The 23,933-nt window shown below is 38.7% G+C and overlaps 1 protein-coding gene across 1 annotated transcript; it reads right to left on the bottom strand.

The window, feature by feature from the left end:
- Positions 1–20: 20 nt before the first annotated feature.
- Positions 21–15,544, bottom strand: LOC119736740 (receptor-type tyrosine-protein phosphatase mu-like). The gene is made up of 27 exons (XM_038210752.1): positions 15,463–15,544; positions 13,651–13,881; positions 12,829–13,101; positions 12,417–12,716; positions 11,887–11,993; positions 11,314–11,521; positions 10,504–10,606; positions 9,145–9,382; positions 8,883–8,922; positions 8,359–8,473; positions 7,893–7,963; positions 7,245–7,807; positions 6,584–6,671; positions 6,285–6,361; positions 6,154–6,190; positions 5,883–5,980; positions 5,541–5,660; positions 5,252–5,400; positions 4,796–4,931; positions 4,312–4,461; positions 3,993–4,092; positions 3,520–3,596; positions 2,816–2,950; positions 1,819–1,953; positions 1,201–1,349; positions 693–828; positions 21–220 (listed from the first exon to the last, which is right to left on the bottom strand). Exons 1-27 carry the CDS (start codon positions 15,542–15,544, stop codon positions 128–130), a joined length of 4,011 nt encoding a protein of 1,336 aa, XP_038066680.1. The 3' UTR covers positions 21–127.
- Between the last annotated feature and the right edge of the window lie 8,389 nt (positions 15,545–23,933).

The following is a 23,933-nucleotide window of genomic DNA, read 5'->3' as shown; positions in this document are numbered from 1 at the left end:
TATACATTAACAGTTTTTAGGTACGTTTTTACGTGATGCTTAGTTTTCTACCATTTACATGAAAATTTATTCTAATGTACAAACAATATGTTGGTCGATGTCTTCCCGTTCACACCATGATGGATGACTATCCAACCAGGCCTTCCGGTGTGAAGTTCTCATAGATGCTGGTCGAGTTCATGTATGCTTGGATGACATCATAGCACATGGCATACTGGTGCTGGAAAATTAATATTTCAATGAAAATACAAAATGTTGAAACGCAGATTTGACTAATAGAAATAAGAACAGTAGCCAAAAGACACACCGACAACACAAGCAATAATTTCTATTTTTTTCCCCCTATTTTTAAAATGCATTCTGATGCATTTATTTAGTTAGAATTTCTTTTCACCTTGTAGTTGAGTTAAACATCTTTATGAACTTTAGTCTAGAAATAATCTGCAGTGTTTGCTTTCGGCCACTCTTTTTATGCAACTGCGAAAATAACAAGATCTACAATTTATTGTTCAATTGCATGATAAAAATAAGACAATGCTTTAAACTCATAATATTCCGAATATTAGACATTTTGGGGATCTGGTTTGGCTAAACTACTTTGTATTTAACTGGACTAAAGGGCGCCCTCCTATGGCGGCCGCCTTTATTTACTGAGCTTTCTCTCCATTCGTCTCACCAATGTGTGAACTTACCTCCGAGTACATCATGTTTGGGTCGACCATGCGCAGACGATGAGCTGCTTGGAACACATCCACGGCTTTTTCGATATTGAACTGTTCCAACAGCGCCATCAACGCGCAGTACACAGACGTAGCGCCATATCCGTCCCTGCAAAATGCATGTTTCAATAAAGTTTGATTAGCTCACTACTCTCTGAAATATGAACCCTGAAAAATTGAATTTTTTTCAAAGGAACCCCACAATATCAAATTACAGGTTTAATTTAGGAGTCTTGTAATGAAATGGATAGGCCAGACTAATTTGAAATTATGAGTAGGAAGACATTAGTCCTTTTAAAATGTATAACTGCAGATAATTGAGCCTTGAATTTAGTTTTCATTAATAATCACATGAAGTAAGCCACTGCCTTTTCTTGAAAAACATTTTGATTATAAACTCAACAATAATTTTGTTAGCAATATGAACTAATCTCTTCCACGTTTCATCTTATCTAAATCAATTGCCTTCTTATATTCTTACTTGCAATGGACCACGATAAGTCCCTTATCCTGGCGGCTGTCTTGAGTAACCCTCAGTAAGTAAAGCATTCCATCCAAGGAGCTCGGTACCTCCTTGTCAGATGGCCAGTCGTGATACTGGAACTGAGTCACCCTTCGCGTATCTTCGGTCTACAAAAAAAGCCCCATCCAAACTCTCTTAAAGACCGACTCCAACTATCTCATCCTTAATGTACGATCAGCGTAGTCTTTGCTATGTCATTTACACCGGGCCTTAGTAGTTAAGTTTAGTAGTTAAGTGTAGGCCAATCCGAGAATGCTACAGTCAGCATTTAAGGTGGCCCCCTTCAATGGTGAATGCAGTGTGCTAGCTGTTACTCAGAAAATTCCTCACTGGACACTTGCAGTAAATCTACACTGACAACGTGCTAAAATGATTAAAACGTTGATCTCTAAAGGTAAAATAAGGAATTTGACATCTAATCATACAAATAGAAAGTTGAACATTGGATCCCTACCTATACAACAAGGTATTACACATTTGGAAAAAGAGTGCAACTTTAAAAAATGGAAAGGTATCACACGTGAAAATATCAAAAGGAAATCAACGAGTCTTGTTATTTTGACTGTGCAGCTTTACCTCGAAATCAGCCTGTTCGTTACGCAGAGTAAAGGTACGTCTAGACACTCCTTTGAACTCTTCTGTTTCATTCAGCTCAATAACAAGAGGGCCGAATTTAATGTGTCCGGACTCGGGCCAGTAGCGAGCCATTGTCTGTTGGGAAAAACAAATCCACATGAAATAATGAGCAACATACACAGTAGCTTCTGCACCTAGTTTCTTTGATTAGTTTGCTATTTCATGCATGTCATCATCGTCGTTTATTCACGGAGGCATGATGACTAAATTGCTAAGCTTCCGACAGCATTTTTTTTTCAAGCGACAGAGATAAATAAAAAAAAACATTATAAAAAAATATACAGGGTGAGTAAAATTAAGCGGAACCCAAACACAAAGAAATATATCTCATATTTTAAACAATATGTAGCACCAAAATGAGTTATGACTTGGAAGCCCATTTATTAAAGTACTTTTAAGTGAGAAAATTAGTTCAATTGCTCTACACGTCAAAATTTAAAAATAAATTAAGTAACACTAAATTACATTGATGGATGACTGGTCATTATATTCATTGCATCACAATCCAACAGGAGTTGTGAACTTACATGGCACTTACAAAAGAATCACAGGGAACAAAGCAGAAAGCTGAACCCCATTCTTTACAAAGTTATATACCCATGCAAATCATAACTACATAGCAAACAGCACTGAAGCCTGTACACCCAGGACACTGTATTCGGAAAGTTTCTGATATGACAACATGTGTTCCATTTGTAGACATTATCGGGCACTCTGTTACCGAGTTCATATCTATCACGCCCATAATATGGCTCGGAATGTGGCTAGGAACAAGAGTACACCTTATGCGTTAAAGGTATTCTTTGGTATTTTAATTTTGTTTACAATGAATGTACAAAAAGGATTACTCATACCTATCCTACAAATACAAATACACTGTCCTCCAACTCCGCCTTAAAGCATGAGGTCTATTTAAAAAATGGGAAAGTAGACTCACTTTGTCCTTTGGATCCAGGGCGTTCAGCATCACAATGCTGGTCACTTTGTGGTCGTACACCATGCGCCAGAAATCGACGACGGTGCTCGGCATGGGCATCTGCGTACCGATGTATCCATTCTTCTTGCGGTAGCTCTGATTAAAAACCGACACATAATGGCACAATTCTGCGTGGTTATTTCATCTGGCACACCATGGGCAGTTATACTTCACATCAAGAAGTTAAGATGTTGCCTATAATGGGTCATTTGGGAGACATTCCCATTAGCCTTTTGCACAACATTTTCCAACTTTAATGACCCCTTACGTAACCCCAATTTTTACCTTATTTTTTTATCCTACCCCCACAAATTTCGGCATATTGATGTTTAGGACCACAAGCAATCGATCTAGCCTTTTTGCAACATTAAAATTTGCCTCTTAATAGGAGCTGTGACATAAGGGAGACATTGAAATGTCTCCTTAATGTCCGGTGTCTCCCAATTAAGGTATAATTTATGACGACAAAATGTCTGCTTGAGGTACCATTAACAGGTGTATACGTGTATGTGGGATTACACAAAATGGTGATTCATAGGCGGCATACGTATCCCGTACGCATACCATTTCTGATGGTGTCTATATTCAAATGGTTTCTAATAAAAGCTTTCGCGCAGCTTTCACAATAAGATCCTGTATGAAAGGTACTGATAATTGGTACTTACGGGCAGATAGTTTGCATTGATGTAATCGTTGTCACCTTCATGCACTTGTGTCATCAAATACGGTCTGGCTCGGTCAGCTGCAGTGTGATCAAGTGAAATATCAATTATTGCTAAGTCAGTCTAACTAACTTCTGTTTGAGGTTAATATCAATCAAAAGTGACGACAGAAATTAATATTCCAATTTAATTACACTAAACGATGTATACCTTTTATACATTTATACATGCAAGAGAGCTGTTTTATGTAGAAACGTGTCTCATTTTCACACTTCTTCGAATTTTTAAATTCCTCGTCTGTCCATGTTTCATCATTCTCAAGACAAAAATGAAAGTAACAAATCAGATTCAAAAAGGTTTGCTGTTGATGTTTAATACATTTTCTGATTACTGTTTCCTTAATTCATTATTTCTTTAGACAGCAAACTGCATCAATTAGAGAAACATAATGTTCATCAATGGCGGGGATAACCTACTGGGAATGAAGTCCTTGAACCGATTCTTAGCGATGCTCTCAGGACGAAGTCCGGACTTGGGTTTACTGCTTCCATGAGGAACACTCCATTTGCCTAACATCTAGAAAAACAAACGCAAGCCCAGGGGTAAGTGCACTTTCCCTTAAATATTTCTGTACATTTTAATTCACTGAATCTACAATGACCCAAGTGCATACACCCTTTATGTCGTTGATGCTTTCATCGATTTGATAACGCCGTTTAATGTTCATAATACTTTGGAATCAACTTCACATTTGTATAGTGATAGGTAGGTGTAAACTGCATTTTATTAGCCTACCTCAAACTGTCTAGTCATCCCAGTACTCTTGGAACCCCTCTCGGGCTTTTTCAGTGCAGACAGCTTTTGTTGAAAGTTCTGGTCATGGTAGGTCGTGTCACCAGTCTGAGATGATGCCAGCAGAGCATCAAAGATGAACTTGTATTGCTCCTAGGGATAACATGGGGGGAAATTATTACATTGAAATATAACATAAACATGACAGACAATGACAGTACAATGAAAAAAGGCACATCTCAGCAGTGTGGGGACAAAATTTGACCATAAACGTCTTTGATTCTCACTCCCTTGACAGTTTCATCAAAGACAGTTTTCTGTCCATCAATCTGACCGTCACAAAGGTAATTATATTTTAAATCTCTGATATTCCCTGTGTCATAAATCTTCAGAATAATCGTTTTGGAAGAGTTACTTTGTGTGGTCAGTAGTTCAGTGCTGTTACCTTGCTTTAAAGTCTGGCCAACTGAGGTGAAATTGGACTTACCGGTGTCTGGACCATCTTGATGCGATTTTGTCTCATTTGGTAGATGAAGCCAAGAACATCGACTTGTCCTTCTTTCGCCAATTGTTCCATCATTGCTTCCAGGGCAATGTATGTACCAGTGCGTCCCACTCCAGCACTGTACAAAGATCAAAACATTTAAATTAAACCCCCAACCTGTCTCGAAATTCGTTTCTAAGCAGTTGCTAACTTTTGACAGTTGCTACTTTGTAACGACCCACCTTTCATTTGCATGGGTTTAAACTATTGCACAAGGAATTGACAAGAGTGTCGATTTAAACAAGATGTGTGGTATTTGGTCGAGACTGTATGTCTTTTGTGATGACTTCAACATCGACTGATCTCTCGGGTCTCGTTTGTAAGTGCTACATGAACAATGTTGATGGCTTGTCCTTTTGTTTGGTACTTTGTAACTGTAACAACTGGAGGGGAGCATACCTGCAGTGTATGACAGTTTGACCGGGATTCTGGTAAGCGTTGACCACGCGCATGAAGTTGAGCAATGGTGCTGGGTACTCAGGCGGCTTCATGTCGGGCCAGGTGGTGTAGTGGAATTGCTTCACCAGTCTCGTATCCTCACTGCCAACCTGAATCCAACAGGCATCACGACAGTTAAGTATCCATACAAAAATTAAGAAAAGTGACTTAAGTGCAAAGTATCAAGATATAAGCTTGTGTGCCGTAACCGTTTGGTCATAAAGAGTTATGGGAAATTATCTTTTCTTACCGGATGAATGCTGAAATTACGAATGGTGTAATCCAGAAAAACCTCCTCTTTGTCTGTAATCACTACGATGTCCGAGATGGTGGTAGATCCGGTATCAGCCCAGTACTGCAGGCACTTCCGCTAATGGTAGAACATTATTACAAAAATTGGAAAGGCATTTCTTTGATATTCCTTCATAGATTAGCCTGGTTATATATATGGCTGGAAAGTTGACGAGAACCTAATATTTATAAACTTCGTTTATAAGATACACAGGAACACTGTATTTCAGCCAGCAGAATAGGCGTGGTATATATTTGTTTTAACATCAATCTGATTTATGAACTCAAAGACACTCATTACTTTGGCATTTTCCACCGGATTGGTGAGCATGACAATCTTATCGATGCCCAACTGCCAGACCATTCGCCAGATGTCCTTGATAGATTCCTGGTTGGGTCCTGCAAATATCGAAACACGGAGTTCAATTGTCAAAGCTTGTCTTTCATTGAACTGGGTTTTCGATGTTAAAAAGGACTTTTCATTCACTGATTGGGAAAAATGTGCCTTTAATTCGGTAAAATGAATAAATACCTAGTTTTGTTATTAGAAGGATAAACCTTACTGTACTCACCTTGACTAGCTATGTATTTTTTTTCCTGGTGGTATCCCTGCGGAGTAAACAATATCAACATAGTTATCTCTTTCTCAAAATAAAAATAATTCAGTTAGCAAACTTTGGAGGTGCACTTTAAATCAACTCACATCGATGTAGCAAGCATTGATGTAATCCGAGTGAGGATTTCCCTCCAATGGCTGGAGAACAACACGGGAGTGGTCATCTACAGGACACAGAGTGAAGAGTTTGTTGTTAACAAGAAACTCATCCACATGAAGTGATTTTGTCAAGGATGACTGTATGTTAAAGACAAAGCTAGGATTACGAAAATTTAAGTTGTAGACTCCTTAATCGTAACGTAATGTTTTGGCTACCAGATAAATGTTTTAACCCTTTAAGGAAAGTTTAGAATGTGTCTGGGGAACGCCAATATACATGTACTTACAAGCTATCACGTTCACATAGCGATTCTTCTTTCGGTTTTCTGGTTTCGAGGCAACTGTCCACGGGTGTAGCTGTTCATTCGGAAGAGTCTGGACAGAATTCATCTCAACATGGTAAGTATTTATTAACACTGATTTCTGATAGTGTTAATTATTGATATTGTACTGCACACATCCATGTGGTAATTATTTGTATTTAAGGTAGTCGTTTCAGTGTTTGTCTTCATCTGTCTGTACTTGACATTCAGCAGTTTATGAAATCAATCATGTGAACCTGCTGGGCCATAATTATGTGCGGTGTGTGCTTTGGTTCTGAATGAGAATACCTCTTTTGCATTTTTTTACAAACAAAAACATCTCAAGGGAGGCTGCAGAACTCAAAAAGTCCATACCGTTCATAATTTTTCCTACGGAGGCCTTGAAATGACATGTTTTGTAGAGGGCAGATGTCTCTAGAACATTATACTCGATATATGTCTACATATTTTTACTCATCTTAACCATTCCTCGGTGAAGGGCAAAAACCCAATATTATATGTCTTAACAACGGCATTGCCATGGTTTGATGACATTGATAACTACGTAAGTTGTATCAATCGCATGTTCAAAAATGGCAACGGTGCCACACATGTGACTAAAATTTGTTCCATTAGATCTGTTTACCTTGTAGTCAGCCTCGAACCCTTTGTCACCTGCCGATTCCTTCATGTTAATGTAGCTCTCCAAGTCTTCCAAGCGTACAGGAGGAAGCGGAGTGAATGCCACGCCAGGTTCGTCCGGGGGTTGAGCTGGTTGGGGCGGTTTGGTCTCTTGTAGTTGTGGCTTGGGCGGGGGCTTAGGCTTTCGCATGGATGGTGAGTCGCATGTCCCACTCACTGCTGCTGTCTGAAGGCGGATGTTGTTGGAGGAAGATGCCGGATGGTCTTGGGGTCCGTCTATGGGCGGGTCGCTCTGTTGCTGTCGAGGCTTGGATAGAGTATTGGGCTTTCTCAGGGATGGCGAGTCACATGTCCCAGCCACTGCTGCCGTGTGAATGCGGATGTTGTTGGAGGAAGATACCGGAGGGTCTTGGGGCCCGTCTATGGGCGGGTCGCTCTGTTGCTGTTGTGGCTTGGGTAGAAGCTTGGGCTTTCTCAGGGATGGCGAGTCACATGTCCCACCCGCTGCACCTTGGTTCATGTAAGTGTTGGTGGTCGATGGCTTAGGCTCTTCAGGGGGCACTACAGCTGAAATTAAATATCAAACATAAACGTAACTTGGTCTTATTCCCTGTAGGAAATGAGAATTTGTCCAAAAAGTGAACCTCCTTACCTTCGTAATCATTGATAGACTGCAGTTGTCCATCGGTATCCGATTGCTTTTTCGCGCGTGCAGATCGCCTCCTGAAATAAATCAGAATCATTCTAAGTAAGTGTTTTCTAAGGAAAAAACAATGCAAACCTTTTTTTTATTGTAAAAATCTTTGTGGAAAGGGGTCGTCTTATAATTGTGTATAAAGTTTTCTGTTTACATGTTTATAATTTTGTTTGCAAAGAGGTGGGGTAGGCGCAGTTGCTGCTATTTTTCGAGCAAACATTTTCATGATTTTTAAACGAAAAATCTGGGTTTTTTTTTTTGATAGAAAGGAACTACCACTTGTCTCCCGTAAAGTATGCATTACAACGGATGGATACTTTATATGTATCTGCATTCCGTTAGTGATAATTGTCAGATTTGGTGAATACTAGATTTTGTGCGTGACAAACACCGGGACAGGTAATCGTCACGTATTCTTTACCGTCTGTAAACCACGACTATGATGAGAAGCACCAAAGCGACAACGACAATGACCGCGACTACAGCTGGAACAACAGCCGAGGGTGATGGATCAACAGGAGCCTGGTATTGCCTCACTGTGAAAGTAAAAGATAAATAAATGTTAACATATTAAACATGGTTTGATGCCAGTTGTGTGGCACATTATTTTCAGCCTAGAATTTTGCTCCATTAATCGAAACAATCACACCGTTCCAAAATAACTTGTGTCTTAATTACTGTAATGAAACTTATCAATATAATATTTGAATACAAGAGTTTTATGTAAGATTTGAATGACATTCACTACACGGTATTTTCTAACAGTTTTAAGATTTGTGTGGAAGATTTTAGACATTTATTTTGTGCAGATTTTTTGATAGTTTAGTTGTGTCGCTTTAGACAATATTGCTACGAAGTCACATGCATCAAATTTCAATCGATGAATCCCCAGAATTTTCGAAAAGAAAATAGCGAATTCGAAGATTTAAGATAAAAGAAACGTACCTGTAACGTTTATCGGCACTGAATACGTCACGAAGATCTCCTACATGTGACAACAATATTTTCATTAGACTTAATTTATGTAGAGTCAGGCAAATTTAAATTCTCGTTCTTTCAATTTACTGAAGTGTAAAGAAGAAGCTACTGTAGCTTTAAAGCACCCATTTTAGTATAACCACAAGAAGGCACTCACTCGTAGATTCGACTCTGTGTTCAGTAACAGTAATACAAGTAAGTCAAGTACAAATGCAAATTCAACGCTTACCTCATCATTGCCCTTGCTTACAGACCCCACACGAATTTCATAATCAGCACCTGTTTGCAGCGGCGCATTCCTGTACGATCCGTAGGTTTCATTGTCCCCAACGACAAATTTCTCTTTCAAGTTTTGCTTGGGGATTTCGGCTGATATATAGTCACCGGCGGAGTCTTCGTAACGTTGTGGAGTGAGCGCTTCCCTCTTCGACCTGCTACCAGTCCTCTTGACATGCACAACGTATGAGCTATGGTTAAAACGGTTGTGGTTGACCATAAGTTTATTGCACGAGAAACACGGACCAGTCATGATTGAAAGAAAAAAAACCCAAACTGGTAAGGTGTGATGATAATACGCGCTTCAATAAGCTTAGCAAATTTGATTAAAATCACTGCTTAAAATGATTACGAAAGTTAACCGGGTATAACGGTGAGACATGTTAACGACAGTGCAGGTTTTACGTAATTATTTGTTAATTTGTTTGGCATTTGTGAAAATACAAAGACGATTGTGTTCACTTGCCCATTAATAATGTATATTAAAGCAATTTAATTATTTTCAGGAACATTTCTTTCAGGATTCATATTGTGATTAAAATATTGTTTGATCATGGCGTCGCCACGATTTGTTTTGCCAGGGGGGGGGGGTGGCAAAGCACATTTCCTTCCAAAATCCTTTTACTTTCTCTAGCATGTTGTAAATTTACCATTTCCCGAGGGTGGTGGGGGCAGTTGTCCACCCCACCCCCATTGACCCCCATGCGGACGCCCCTTTTGTTAAATGTGTATGAAATTAACATCATTCTGACTTTTTCATTTGTTTTTGTTTGCTTTCCCGGGCGGGGGGGGGGTGCCCCCTTGCCCCCCCCCCCCCCTTTGCGACGCCCATCGATTTGATCATCGCTTCATTAACCCTCCGATGTGCCACTTGTACTGTTTTTACACGAACGTGCGTCCGTACTATTTTTCATAGTCGCTTGTATTTCGTGTAATAACCCCAATGCTGTTCGGTTTGATGGCTTTATATGTCAACACAGTACTTTCCCATAGTGTCTGAATATATTCCGATCCCAGCATGTCGATAGTTTATTTGGCCATCGATGACTATTAATTGCTTGGGCTTTATGTATACAAAGTAATGGGAGACTTTTGGGGCAGCACTTTGTTTTGCAAAAAGCTGGGTCACCGGTTCAACCAGGGTTCAAGCGGCACTTACCATGTTATTTGGCTTGCTTTGAACTAGGAATACATGTAATATGAGATTTTTTTAACGCAGGATGAAAAAGTCATTGCTTTTTTACAGCGAAGCGACTATGAAAAATAGTACAGTGGCACATCGGAGAGTTAAACTGAGACAGTTTTTACCTACCTGACATACTCATCGTCAGAGACAATGTTTGCCAGACCAATTGTTACTGTAGAATTCGTCGCTTCCTCTTCGTATGTTTTCGGTTGTTGTGGAGCAGTTGGATCTGCAGAAAGGAAAATTTAAAACAGGAACACGCTACATCTATTGCTTGCCCATTGTTACCTGAAATCAATGAAGGAGGAACACTGAAAAGTAATGTTTGGCCATCAAAACTACGTAAACTTCCTATATACTACCATGATTCTCAATGGAAATGGTCGGAATTTTGGTTCATGATCTTTCCACTAAACCTTTAGCCTAACACTTTTATAATGGCAATCATTAAACAGGTAAAACGGCCTGAAGTCCCCGAACATTTTATGTTTTGATTTGTTTACATATCCTTTTTTAAAGGTCTGGTTGAAAGGAATCTAACCTAATGTCCCAGTTGTTTACTTCTGACGAGGTGGACATTTTGTGGCACATACATACGTATTTCAAGCAGTTTCAATTCTATGCACGCTGAACGTTTTGTGTGTCACATAATAAACACACAGTACCAATACACAAATGTGGTTCGCGCGTCTGCAGAATGCGGTGAACTGAATGCGGCAGGATTCACCACAAGCACTCAACAGCTTGATTGTCGAGTCAAACATTTCTTGCAAGAATAACACAAAACCGCTCCGTTTTGAAAGGATTGTTGTGTGGACGTTTATAATTATATCCTACTAATAAAATTCTTTCCAAATAACACCATTTCGTTTAAAACCTGTTTTGTAGCCCAGTCGAGGCTTTCCGTAATATCCCTTCAATGAAACAAATTTTCACCTGTTCTCGGCTTTGTGTAAACATCCAACATTTGGTGTTCAGTTCCTGTGAGCTTTTCATTCTTCGCCACCACCCTAAACTCGTATTTAGTACCAGGTTCCAGGTTGGTTTTTGTGAAAGGTGAATTCTGAGCCTCCCTGCCTAATTCGTATGTATCCCCTGCTGTGAAGTCCGGTTGATAAGACCTCTCCAAGATACGATAATCTACCTAGCAAAAGGAATTTCAAAGTAGAATTCAGAAAGCTGTTTGCGAAGATTGTATTCAGGGATTTTGTTTTGATTTAGGACAGCAACATATGATAGACTATTCCGACTGTTTGCATGCAATACGTAAAATAAAAATGAATATAACTGCTGCGAACTGCTTACTAACTGGATAGATCTGAATATACAAATGGAGACATAATCAAGGGCTTAACATTCCGGTAGGGCCTTTTTCTAAGGCAATATTTTCACATCCTGAGAAGCGCCTTTCAATTCCCCAGTGATTAGTAGAAACTGTTTATACTTCTGCTTTTTCAAATCTTAATTGCATACAATTTTTCAGTAGGGTGAGTGGGCATAAATACATACTACATAACCGATGATTGGTCCTCTAGGTTGCAGTGGTGGGTCCCAGACCAAAGTGATTGATGTCTCTGTCCTCTCTGTGAAGTTAAGATTCCCAACAGGTCCAGGAACTGCGGAAATAAAAAAAAAGAACTTTAGCACAAAAGAATAATACTCGGTGTTAACGTTCATTGATTCAAATACCACGTAAACAATACACATAGATCAGTAAAATAAATGATGTTTTATTTCATTATAGTTTACATGAATATAGTTTCATTTTCTTAATTTTTTTCTTCCTTTAATTGAAATCCTCCTGTGCTCAGTGAATATTATCTGATGACAGGGATATATATGATGATATTATCTGGTCACACTAGGGATTTGTGGCAGTTGCAGAACAGCATATGTAAAAACTGTCAAGAGCAGTGGAGGTTGGAGTTTTTTTGACAGTTTGTGATAGTTGTATTTATAGGAGGGAGTTTTATTTCCTTAAAAACTAATTAAAGGAGACGAAATGAATTTGAGGAAGAACAACAGAAAACATAGATTACCTGCTTCTTGCGTTCTTGATGTTACATCCGCACTGTACGGTCCAGTCCCATCATTAGTCCTTGCAGCAACTTGAAAACTGTAAGAAGTATAGGGAGTAAGTCCAGCTATTGTAACTGCTCCACCAGACAGACCAGCTGTAGTCTGACCAGTCACTGGTGCAGCGCCACTTGTACTAAGGCTATAGACGTATCCTGTGATGACGCCGCCTCGGTTTCCACACGCTGGGAGGCTCCAGGAGAAGGCTAGGCTGCTTTGGGCTTGAGATTCAGGTGTCACAGAAGTGGGAGGCCCAGTCGGTGCTGCAATATCAAATAAGTACCAGAAGGTTAGAGATATTGCATTTGGATGAAGACAACAAGTTACAACATACAAGCCAAAAGACTGAAGACCGTAAAACCTATAGTACCATACCTGATGATGCGGTTGTGACGCTTGCTGTTTTTATTGGTCCGTATGCACCATTTACATAAGCCTTGACTCGTACAGTGTACCCGGAGTTTGGCATCAGACTTGTTATAGTAGTTGTGCTTCTCTGACACATGCAGTGGCTACTATACGCTGGTGAACTGATGCTTTCACAGTTATCTCTGTTGGTCAGGGCATACTGCACGCTGTAATGATCAGCACAGGGCACTGTAGACCAGCTGACTGTCATACTAGTAGCATCGACATTTGTTTGCATTACTATGGAAATAAATGTTGAACGTGGATATTAGGTAGCTGACTGTCAAACTATTAGAGCCCACAGTTGTTGCAGTACTACGGCAAAAAATGTACGAGATTGATTATCATATATGAGTACATAAAAGTACATGTACTTGTGAAAATAATTGACCAGCCAATATGTTATTATCTTAAGTATAGGTCTATTGAGCCAGGTAGTTGCAGAAGAAGGCACGCCCATTTAAATCGTCGCATGTTTTTAGGCCAGCCACCTTTGCTGATTCGATTCCTGGGAACGATATCAAGATATCCTGCATTAGCTACCAATTAGAATCTCGATGGAAACGCGACCAAATAAAATCCATTATATGACTGCCAATCTGTATATTGCACTCACCTGCTATCGACCATTTTTCAAACGGAATAAAATATTTATTTTTGGGACCGCAAGACTTGGTTTGTTAGTGTTTGTTTTATCACCAGCATGGCAGAGATGCAAATGTTGTGTCATCTGCCATTATGTTTCCTAATGTAAAGATTATTGAGTCGTCGTCGAAAAGTTTTTCTTACCGTTTGTAATCACGTTTTCTGTCACGATTTCAATCCTGACTTCAGCCATATGAAGGCATTTCCCGGACAGTTCAACACTAACGTATCTGGCAGAGATGGCCGGGTTCGTTGTGAAAGGAATCGTTGCTCCGTCAATTGCTTGGGTACTTGTGACTGCATCTCCTATCTGTGTATTCTGGGGGCGATCTGGACTCAAACCAGCCCGTACTACAGCACCTGCCAGTCGCCAACCTGCAAAAAAGGATCATCAGTATACTGGTTCTTGTAACACTTTCTCTTTTTGATTGATAATCGGGGCTGTCTGCGATGCATTAAATTAACAAAGTTAACTGAGTGTTAATAACCGTTTTCCTGAATGTTAATTTCCAGTTGCACGCAGCTGCTGCGAAACGTCAATCGGCTGCCGGAGGCTTTGTTTTAGTGCATGCATATGATTTAATCCGACTCAAAATTAAACTTATGCATTTTATTAAAGCAAATTGCGTCTGTAAATGTGGTTGAATGTATATAATAATACACTATTGCAAAAATCCGTTCCATTTTTTCTTTTTATACATTGCATTTTTGAATATATCTTTCACTTGATTTAAACGAAACCTTTCGAAATTATATTAAGGGAATAAATGTGTGCTCGAGAGGTTTTAATCACTCTGTTTAAGACTGCTTAGAGTCTGGGTGCTGATAATTTCCCGAGCCGGAGGCGAGGGTAATAATCAGCACCCAGACTCTAAGCAGTCTTAAACAGGGTGAATAATACCGACCGAGCACATATTTATTCCCATTCATAAATACCTTTTCGGTAAAAAAAAAACCAAGGAATTCGTTCAAAATATCCCGATTTTGATCAACAAGTTCACTCCAGCTTTTTGAAACATCCCTCTAGCAAAATAATGGAGTGTTCAGCTGGCGAGTAAAGATGTAAAAAACCCTTTTATGGAGATTGACGCGCGTGTGGCACGTTCTGCGCGATGTCGCGCAGAACGCACCTGGGGCGTTGCGTTTCGAATTTAGACCTATAAAACTCGGACTCACTGGTAGTGTTGCGCATGCCTACGTGAGGATTGTATAAACGTTCAACCAATGAAACGGTAAGAGGCACTGGATTTTTTGGAGTCCACATTTTATGTGACACTGGAAAAGTGTTTAAGACCAGCTAGTCATGTCTTTATCATCTGTTTAAGACCGGCCACGTGACGGGCTCTCGACCACTAGGAATGGCTAAACTGTCTGAGGTATTTATGAATTCTATTTCATGATACATTTATGTATTTGTAAATCGTTTAAACTATATAGTTATCTTTGAAGTTTGTGTTTTATTAAATATGGGTTGGTATGACCACTTGTGCATTCAACGAATTAACATAAAACCACATGTCGAGAAAGGCTGCTGAATGCAGTCAGTGTTTAGCACTGCAAAATTACCGTTGTAGCTTTAATTAATTTCCCTTTAATAGGGAACCAACAATTAAGATTTTTTTTGCACTGATGTGATAGAGAAGAAATGCCTTTCTGACTGAAGAACACGAATGATGAATAATCAAATCTTAATTCTAGACTAATGGAGGACTCCATACTGTGAAGATTCGGCTTTTCGTATTTCTTTGCTTTAGTTTAAGGTAATATACTAACGAATGAGGTCAATCATTTTGAGGTGATATGTTTTCTCTCTTTCCCAATATCACCAGATTGCGGTTACTTGATGAAACAGCTTTCCTTATACTACACAACTGGTTCTTAAACGAATGCCTACCGAAGGGAATATTCTTCAAATCCACTGTATTGTTTGCTAATGCACCCCGATCATAGACTTACCCTGATCAATCCTGTTGACTATAGTGATGCTTGTCAAGCAGTACGCATCCTCCAGGTCAACTCTCCACCATTGGTTTCCCATGCACTCTGCCGAAAATCATAACAAAGATAGTAATAAAGTAACGCTTCCTCAAAATAAGTTGCATCTTTTATGTGAATATGGAATATTCATTACATTTATGTTTTGGCATGCATAAAATATGGATACAGGCTAGGAGGAAGGTCCTTTGCGATTATTTGAAACGATCGCAACATTTGGACAGATTTGCATGAGACAGATGATACGATTGACCTCTTCATATAGGGGCAGAAAGGCTTTAATCATGAAAAGTGTCCGCATTATTTACTGTTACACATGTGACCTTCACATGTTCTTATCATGTCTCGCTATTTGATAATAGTGAACATTTATACCGCGCCATATCTGTCAATATGACACTCCTGGCGCAAATTATGAGAAGTGTTGACAATTTCATACATATAATAGTGGCGCATAATTACTCAATATTCATTCATGCAGTAGCAAACAGGTAGGTTTTCAATTGAGTCTTAAATTGGGAATACGTCATCTGCTGCCGGAAACTAAGAGGGAGTGAGTGAGTTCCAGGAAGATGGCCCTGACACAGAGAAAGAATGATTTCCCCATGACCGTTGGGTGCGTGGAACTTGTAGGAGACCAGTGTCTGTGGAGCCAAGCTGTCGAGTAGGTTGATGATGACGGATGAGTTCCGTCATCATAATTCCGTCATAATGTATGCAATTTAAACGCGTCTTATTTCAGTCAAGGTCATGACCTTTAATGGTTTGTAACCTCGTACGGCGTGAAATAGATTGGGTGCTTGAGTTTAAAATTACACTCTGTGAAAAGGTTTTTCTATACTCAAGCATTAGTAGGCCTATAACGAAGAAATAATTAATATTATACCGAAGACATATTCTCATGACATACATTTGTAATCTACAGCGTCGTCTTAAAACAGTTGAATTATTTCAGTGGATCGGAGTCGCAATAAAATCCTACTTCGATCGATTAAAAATATTAAATATGTGGAACGATTTCAAATCGTTCCCTTCAAGGGTTTGATATACGGGCCTAATATATACGTGTATATTTTTTGAACATTTGTAAAATACATACCAGTGTGTGAACTTGTTGTGGTATCTTCATCTATTGCTCGGTCTGCACTTAGATTTATGCCGAGATCTGTAGCATAGTAAGTGGAACTCTGGGTGGCCGTCTTGTCTTGCAGATAGAGATTAACTGATAAACCTACAATCAAAATATGAAACAGACAAACAAACAGACGGAAATTGTATGTAAACAGAGATGAAAAGCATATAAATGAAGATAATTCATAAGTTTGATAATTATCTGCAGTGCGATGGTATGAGACTTTGGCATACATACGCAGCTATATTCCAGATAAAAAATTGCGTTTAAAAACGTTTGTCGAAAGACCGTGAAGTCCATACGTTTTTAGTGACACTTTCCCAGCATGTATATAATTCGCAAAAACAGAAACTTATTTAATTGAATTTTTGTTGGAAAAGCTAATCAAGACGAAAATAACAAAACAGTATTTATGTTGTCGTGTAAAAGATTTTATCAAATCACCGCTAAAACATACATTTTTATTTTTTCAATTTTATATATTGATTTCTTTGTTTTCATGCTGTTTGACTCAACGAATTGTTATAGATTAACATATTGTCAAGACCATTTGTCTCTTAGTTCTATTTTGGAAAAAAAATGCCCGAGATCCTTCTCTTACATTCAATCAAGGTGGCAATAAGTACATGGTAGGCTAACATGTACATGGACATGTATATTACCACAATATACAAACACTGGAATTTAATTTGTTCATTTCCGGGTTGTTATTTTGACATATGAAGTTGTATATTTACCTTGGTGAAGAATGGCACAAGCCCACAAAAACACCGGGAGTAGGAGACGACATTTTGGAGATGATTCCATTTTTCTTTTGTTTAAAGGAAATTTGTCTTGTTGGACGTCAATTCACTAGCCAGATCACAACTCGAAACCAAAAGTCGCCATTTTCCGCGCAGAACAGAAAGTAAACCAGTTTCCTTCACAGACGAAATACATGCGCAGTTGCAAGTAAGCCAAGCGTGTAAAGGTCACGTCCAGATTGATCTTGCGGTGGGAGATTAGATATTCATGTAGACGTGAATGCGTTATAGAAAGTACAAAGGCATCATAACAAAACCATGAATATGAAATGAGTTCAATTTTGAGTCAACCATATCAAGCGGGGCTGTGTGGCAAAGCAAACACTGGCCCACAATTCGCTTCTTTGTCTGAAAGTCGCACATATAATAGATAACCTTCGTGTCCCCTGAGTTTTTATAAGGAACAGGAACAGTGCACTGTTCAAGGAAATAAAACTCAGGCGCTGTAGTGCCCTAGTCACTGCAATGATCGACTAGGCTATATTATTACATTTGCAATTTAAAGAAATTCAGCGCTCCTCATCAACTCAAAATAGAACCTTTCATATGTGATACCGGCAGAGGTAAAAAAAAACTTTTGACAAACATTTAGAGAGATTCTTTAAAACTTATGTTGTGCAGTCAATTCTTGATCCATTTCGAGCCAATTTGTGAAATTATTGTATTATGAGTTTAAATAATTATACTAATGTTTATTATAGAAAGGTAAAGAGGAAAAAGTTTACTTTTAGAAATTTCACCTTTAAGTTAAAGTACCAGACATACATCAGAGAACATGTCAGTCAGGACCTTTCTCCCTAGAAAACCAAGTCAGTTCTGTGTGCTGAGTTACATTTCGGCGACACCTGATCAGGACTTGCAAAAGAAGTCTGTGCAAAGTGGAGATTTAGTTGTGTGTGGTCATTGAAAGAACGGGTTTACTTAAACTTTCCAACAGTGAGATTTAACCCGTACATGCGACATGCTTCATTCAGTTATCTTGGGGATATGTCGACAGAAAAAAAAAATCGGGTCTTGCACGGGGTGGGTATTTACGAAAGCCCGTTAGTGCCATCGAATGTATAAATTGCTCTTTTGCAAGTATATGTTTGGTGAATCTTGTTTTTCGGATGTATATGTTTGTGGAATCTTGTTTTTCGGATGTATATGTTTAGCAAATCTTGTTTTTTGGATGTATATGTTTAGCAAGTCTTGTTTTTTGGATGTATATGTTTGGCGAATCTTGTTTTTTGCAAGTATATGTTTCCCGAGTCTTATTTTTTGCAAGTATATGTTTCCCGAGTCTTGTTTTTTGCAAGTATATGTTTCCCAAGTCTTGTTTTTTGCAAGTATATATTTCCCGAGTCTTGTTTTTTGCAAGTATATGTTTCCCGAGTCTTGTTTTTTGCAAGTATATGTTTCCCGAGTCTTGTTTTTTGCAAGTATATGTTTCCGGAGTCTTGTTTTTTGCAAGTATGTTTCGCGAGTCTTGTTTTTGTGAAGTCTATTTTTAGTAACAGTCTTGTTTTTTTGAAGTATATGTTTCCTGAGTCTTGTTTTTGTGAAGTCTATTTTTAGTAACAGTCTTGTTTTTTGCAAGTATATGTTTCCCGAGTCTTGTTTTTTGCAAGTATATGTTTCCCAAGTCTTGTTTTTTGCAAGTATGTTTCGCGAGTCTTGTTTTTGTGAAGTCTATTTTTAGTAACAGTCTTGTTTTTTGCAAGTATATGTTTCCCGAGTCTTGTTTTTTGCAAGTATATGTTTCCCGAGTCTTGTTTTTTGCAAGTATATGTTTCCCAAGTCTTGTTTTTTGCAAGTATATGTTTCCCGAGTCTTGTTTTTTGCAAGTATGTTTCGCGAGTCTTGTTTTTGTGAAGTCTATTTTTAGTAACAGTCTTGTTTTTTTGAAGTATATGTTTCCTGAGTCTTGTTTTTGCAAGTATATGTTTCCCAAGTCTTGTTTTTTGCAAGTATATGTTTCCCGAGTCTTGTTTTTTGGAAGTATAATTATGTTTGGCGAATCTTGTTTTTTGCAAGTACATGTTTGGCAAATCTTGGTTTTGTATGCCCCGCGGCGAAGCCGAAGGGGCATACTGTTTCCGCCTTGTCCTTCCGTGTGTGTGTGGGGGTGTGTGTGTGTGGGGGGGGGGGGGTGAGTTTGTCTTACATTCCCTATGTGGACTTGTGAACAAGAGATGTCCACATAATGCAGGTTGTGTTAACGTTATGTGGACTAAGCCGTGTCCACATAAGGTTTTGCCCTTTCTGGAAAACAGGTTTAGAGGCATTTTTGGGTTAGGTTTATTTGTAGCAGAATGAAGAGAAACACTATAGGGAATCATAGAAAAAAAATTGGGTTAAAAGAGTTTTCACAGTTTAAGTAAAGTTATTTTTTGTACCGAGTTTTCTTAACTACACGAAAACAAAGGAATGTCCACACAAGGTATGTAACGTAAACCTGGGTGGGTGGGTGTGCGTGTGACTACAAATTCGTATCCTTGTGGAGACACACACACAATAGGGAACAAAACATTGTAAAGGTCTCCACAGGGCAATTTCTATAGATGAATAGGTCTCCACAAGGTTTTCACGAAATAGATATATGGGTTTTACTCAAAAACTAGGAATTTCCAAGGTGGGTTGATATGTCACAAATGGAAGAGTTTTAGAAAAGTGATATTAAGTCCAAATTTCAGCCAAGGAAACTAATTCTGGTTAAAATAAGAGCATTTTGAAACTTCACTTTCAAAATTGAACACTTTACTACACGAGAACAAAGGAATGTCTCCACAAGGATACAAATTTGAGAATGTGTGCGTGGGTGTGAGCTTGTCTTACATACGCAGTGTGGACTTCCGAACAAAAGACGTCCACATAATGTAGGTAGCACCGACGTTGTGTGGACTTGCCCACGTCCACACAGTGTTTCCCCATTTCTGGAAAACAGGTTTAGAGGCATTTTTGGGTTAGGTTTATGTGTAGCAGAATGAAAAGAAACACTAAAGGGAATCATTGAAAAAAAATTGGGTTGTAAGAGTTTTCACAGTTTGAGAAAAATGAGTTTTTCCACTGGTGTTCCTTAACTACACGAAAAGAAAGGAAAGTCCACACTACGTATGTGAAACAAGTCTGTGTGTGTGTGTGTGTGTGTGTGTGTCCGGACAAATCTTGTCAGCGCGATAACTTGAGAAATCCTTAACATATGAACTTCAAAAATCTTGTATTTATTCTGAGATCATAGGGATTAGGGATTAATTCATATAAAACCTACAGAAGACACTAATGCTGTCAATGAACGTTCCATGTGACCAAGGTACATGTAAGTTGATGTTAAAAGAGTGCTGTTATGTCATTGGAATAGTCACGGCGGGGCATTTGTGTTTGTAAACACACCTGACTTGTTTTAAGTCTGTTATAGCTGCGGTGTGCATCATGAGGGCGCTGTTGTTTGTGATGAAAGTATAGCCATGCCACCAATTAATTCGTTATTACTTCAATTTAGGCCTTAATTGCGACGAAATAATTGCATCACTTCTCGCAAACAACAATATTATCATCAGCAAACGGCATCTTAACCGGAAACTGCGAGTTTTAGGTCTTTTTCGGCGAAAAAGTCACACCGATATTGTAGACGTCGCCACCTTTATTGAAGGAGAGTTGCAAACATCCGGGCAACTGCATGGCTAGGGCCTATAGGGTGCACTGAACTAATTCAAGCGAGAATTTCTACGCCAGCTGATTAGCATAAAAAGTGCCCCCCCCCCACAATTTCTTTTGAAAACGGAGACCGTTTGGCTTTAAAAACGGTGGAATTTTTTAAATATACCCAAGGATCAACTCCCTGGTTTTAGGGCTTCCATCTGAGGGCAGGCTTGATAAAATCACGGATGAAAAAATGGGTCCTATTTGCCTGTGAAAGTGGAAGGGTGCCACTTGTAAAATGGCTACATGCAGGCTCGGGAACTATCACTTTTCGGGAGGTGATTTTATTTGGGTGTGAATATTTAAAAATGTAATTGGCTAATGTACGTAAAATTGAAAAGAAATGAAAAGATGAAAGACAAGACAATAATTTAATTTTTGTTTCAGAAACCCCAGTGATGTTGGCTTGCATGTTACTTGGCCCTGAACTTCGTTGATTTTACACTGTTTTCAATGGGGCTTGAATTAGTACAGTGGACCCCTATAGATGAATGCACTTGCGATGCGTTCAGAGTGGTATCAATATTGATAGAGAAACTATCAATATTGTCAAACTCGTTTTTTAACAAAAAGTTAGCCGAAAATCGGTTAAAACGGTCGCCATGAGTACTAGCTAGTAGGACTATTCCAAAAATAAAAATAGGGGTGGAACAATTTTGTGTGGGGAGGAGCAGATCGGGTCCCTACATATATACTTCCTAAAAACAAGACTCGCCAAACATGTACTTGCAAAAAACAAGACTCGGGAAACATATACTTGCAAAAAACAAGACTCGGGAAACATATACTTGCAAAAAACAAGACTGTTACTAAAAATAGACTTCACAAAAACAAAACTCGCGAAACATACTTGCAAAAAACAAGATTTGCCAAATTTATACTTGCAAAAAACAAGACTCGGGAAACATATACTTGCAAAAAACAAGACTCGGGAAACATATACTTGCAAAAAACAAGACTCGGGAAACATATACTTGCAAAAAACAAGACTCGGGAAACATATACTTGCAAAAAAACAAGACTCGGGAAATATATACTTGCAAAAAACAAGACTCGGAAACATATACTTGCAAAAAACAAGACTGTTACTAAAAATAGACTTCACAAAAACAAAACTCGCGAAACATACTTGCAAAAAACAAGATTTGCCAAATTTATACTTGCAAAAAAACAAGACTCGGGAAACATATACTTGCAAAAAACAAGACTCTGGAAATATATACTTGCAAAAAACAAGACTCGGGAAACATATACTTGCAAAAAACAAGACTGTTACTAAAAATAGACTTCACAAAAACAAGACTTGGGAAACATACTTGCAAAAAACAAGACTGTTACTAAAAATAGACTTCACAAAAACAAGACTCGCGAAACATACTTGCAAAAAACAAGACTCAGGAAACATATACTTGCAAAAAACAAGACTGTTACTAAAAATAGACTTCACAAAAACAAGACTCGCGAAACATACTTGCAAAAAACAAGATTTGCCAAATTTATACTTGCAAAAAACAAGACTCGGGAAACATATACTTGCAAAAAACAAGACTCGGGAAACATATACTTGCAAAAAACAAGATTCGCCAAACATATACATCCAAAAAACAAGACTTGCTAAACATATACATCCAAAAAACAAGATTCGCCAAACATATACATCCAAAAAACAAGACTTGCTAAACATATACATCCAAAAAACAAGATTTGCTAAACATATACATCCGAAAAACAAGATTCCACAAACATGTACATCCGAAAAACAAGATTCACCAAACATATACTTGCAAAAGAGCAATTTATACATTCGATGGCACTAACGGGCTTTCGTAGGTATTGATTGCAGAGTGAAAGTGTTCAAAAGCTCACACAACCATGTTTTTTTTATTAAGGTCCAGTACATATCCTCAATCCGGTCTTTAAGAAGCAATCACAGTGCCAGGGAATTCCCCGTTCCGTCCCGAACTGAGTAGGCCTACGTCATTGCTTCTATTTTCGGCATCCATTGTAGCGGGTATGCGGCATTTCTCGGTAGGCATAAATGCCCATATATTTTCTACACGTTTGTTTCCTGTTCGCGAAATAGCTCGAATGGTAGTCTTGGTTCAAGCGGTGAGCTTGCAAGGGTGCTGTTAGGCTTTGAGGTCATCGCCTTAAAAAAAGAAGAAAAAAAAACATCGTTGACCGTTATTGCTTGTGTACATGACGTGTGCACATGTACGTGCCGAAACTTGGTCACGTGCTAACCAAATTGTATCAAATTAGCTCAAAAGACAGCAAGGTCATTGACATTCTGCAGTGGGGATGAGCAAAGTCTCAAAGTTGTGGGCCCTCGCATGACGCGTTGCAACCAATTCGCACAGGCTACAGGCAATATTCGGTTGCCCCACTAACGATCAGCGCATATCATTGGCTGCCAAATCTTTTGAAAGAAAAATACATTTCACAGGGCAACTTTTCCTGCAGTACAGACATTCTCGTATACCCAGGTTTTTTTTGAGCAAGTGGAGGTGTGTGACTCTGAACCGGTGGATTTAAATATGAGAGCGCGAAGATATGAGGTCACCAAATGTAAAGTTCAAGTACCCCTAAAACAAAACACTAACTTCAATACGAGTCCAAATTACCTGCCCATAGCTTTCATAATTTTAGAGGGCGCTATTCATATGACGCGTAAAACGTTCCAACAGAGGGCGATGTTACTTCAAACAAGACAACCATTCGCGCACAATGACAACTTTGACAAAAATACATCAACCTTATTTATAACCGATAAAATGAATTTAAAATGGGAGAATTTCAACGCATTATTTGTTATG

The sequence above is a fragment of the Patiria miniata genome, unplaced genomic scaffold, assembly GCF_015706575.1.
Source record: "Patiria miniata isolate m_02_andy unplaced genomic scaffold, ASM1570657v1 HiC_scaffold_3, whole genome shotgun sequence".
NCBI classification, from domain to species: domain Eukaryota; kingdom Metazoa; phylum Echinodermata; class Asteroidea; order Valvatida; family Asterinidae; genus Patiria; species Patiria miniata.
Note: the sequence above shows the minus strand (reverse complement) of the source record. Positions and strands in the feature narration are given on the sequence as shown.

Bases quoted from the DNA above. Each gene is read 5' to 3' on its own strand.
- LOC119736740 (XM_038210752.1), bottom strand. From the start codon at position 15,544: ATGGGAAACCAATGGTGGAGAGTTGACCTGGAGGATGCGTACTGCTTG. The intron at 11,994-12,416 runs GTAATCTATGTT...TTATTTCCGCAG, and splicing joins ATCAAGAACGCAAGAAGCAG to TTCCTGGACCTGTTGGGAAT. The intron at 11,522-11,886 runs GTATGTATTTAT...TCCTTTTGCTAG, and splicing joins GACCAATCATCGGTTATGTA to GTAGATTATCGTATCTTGGA.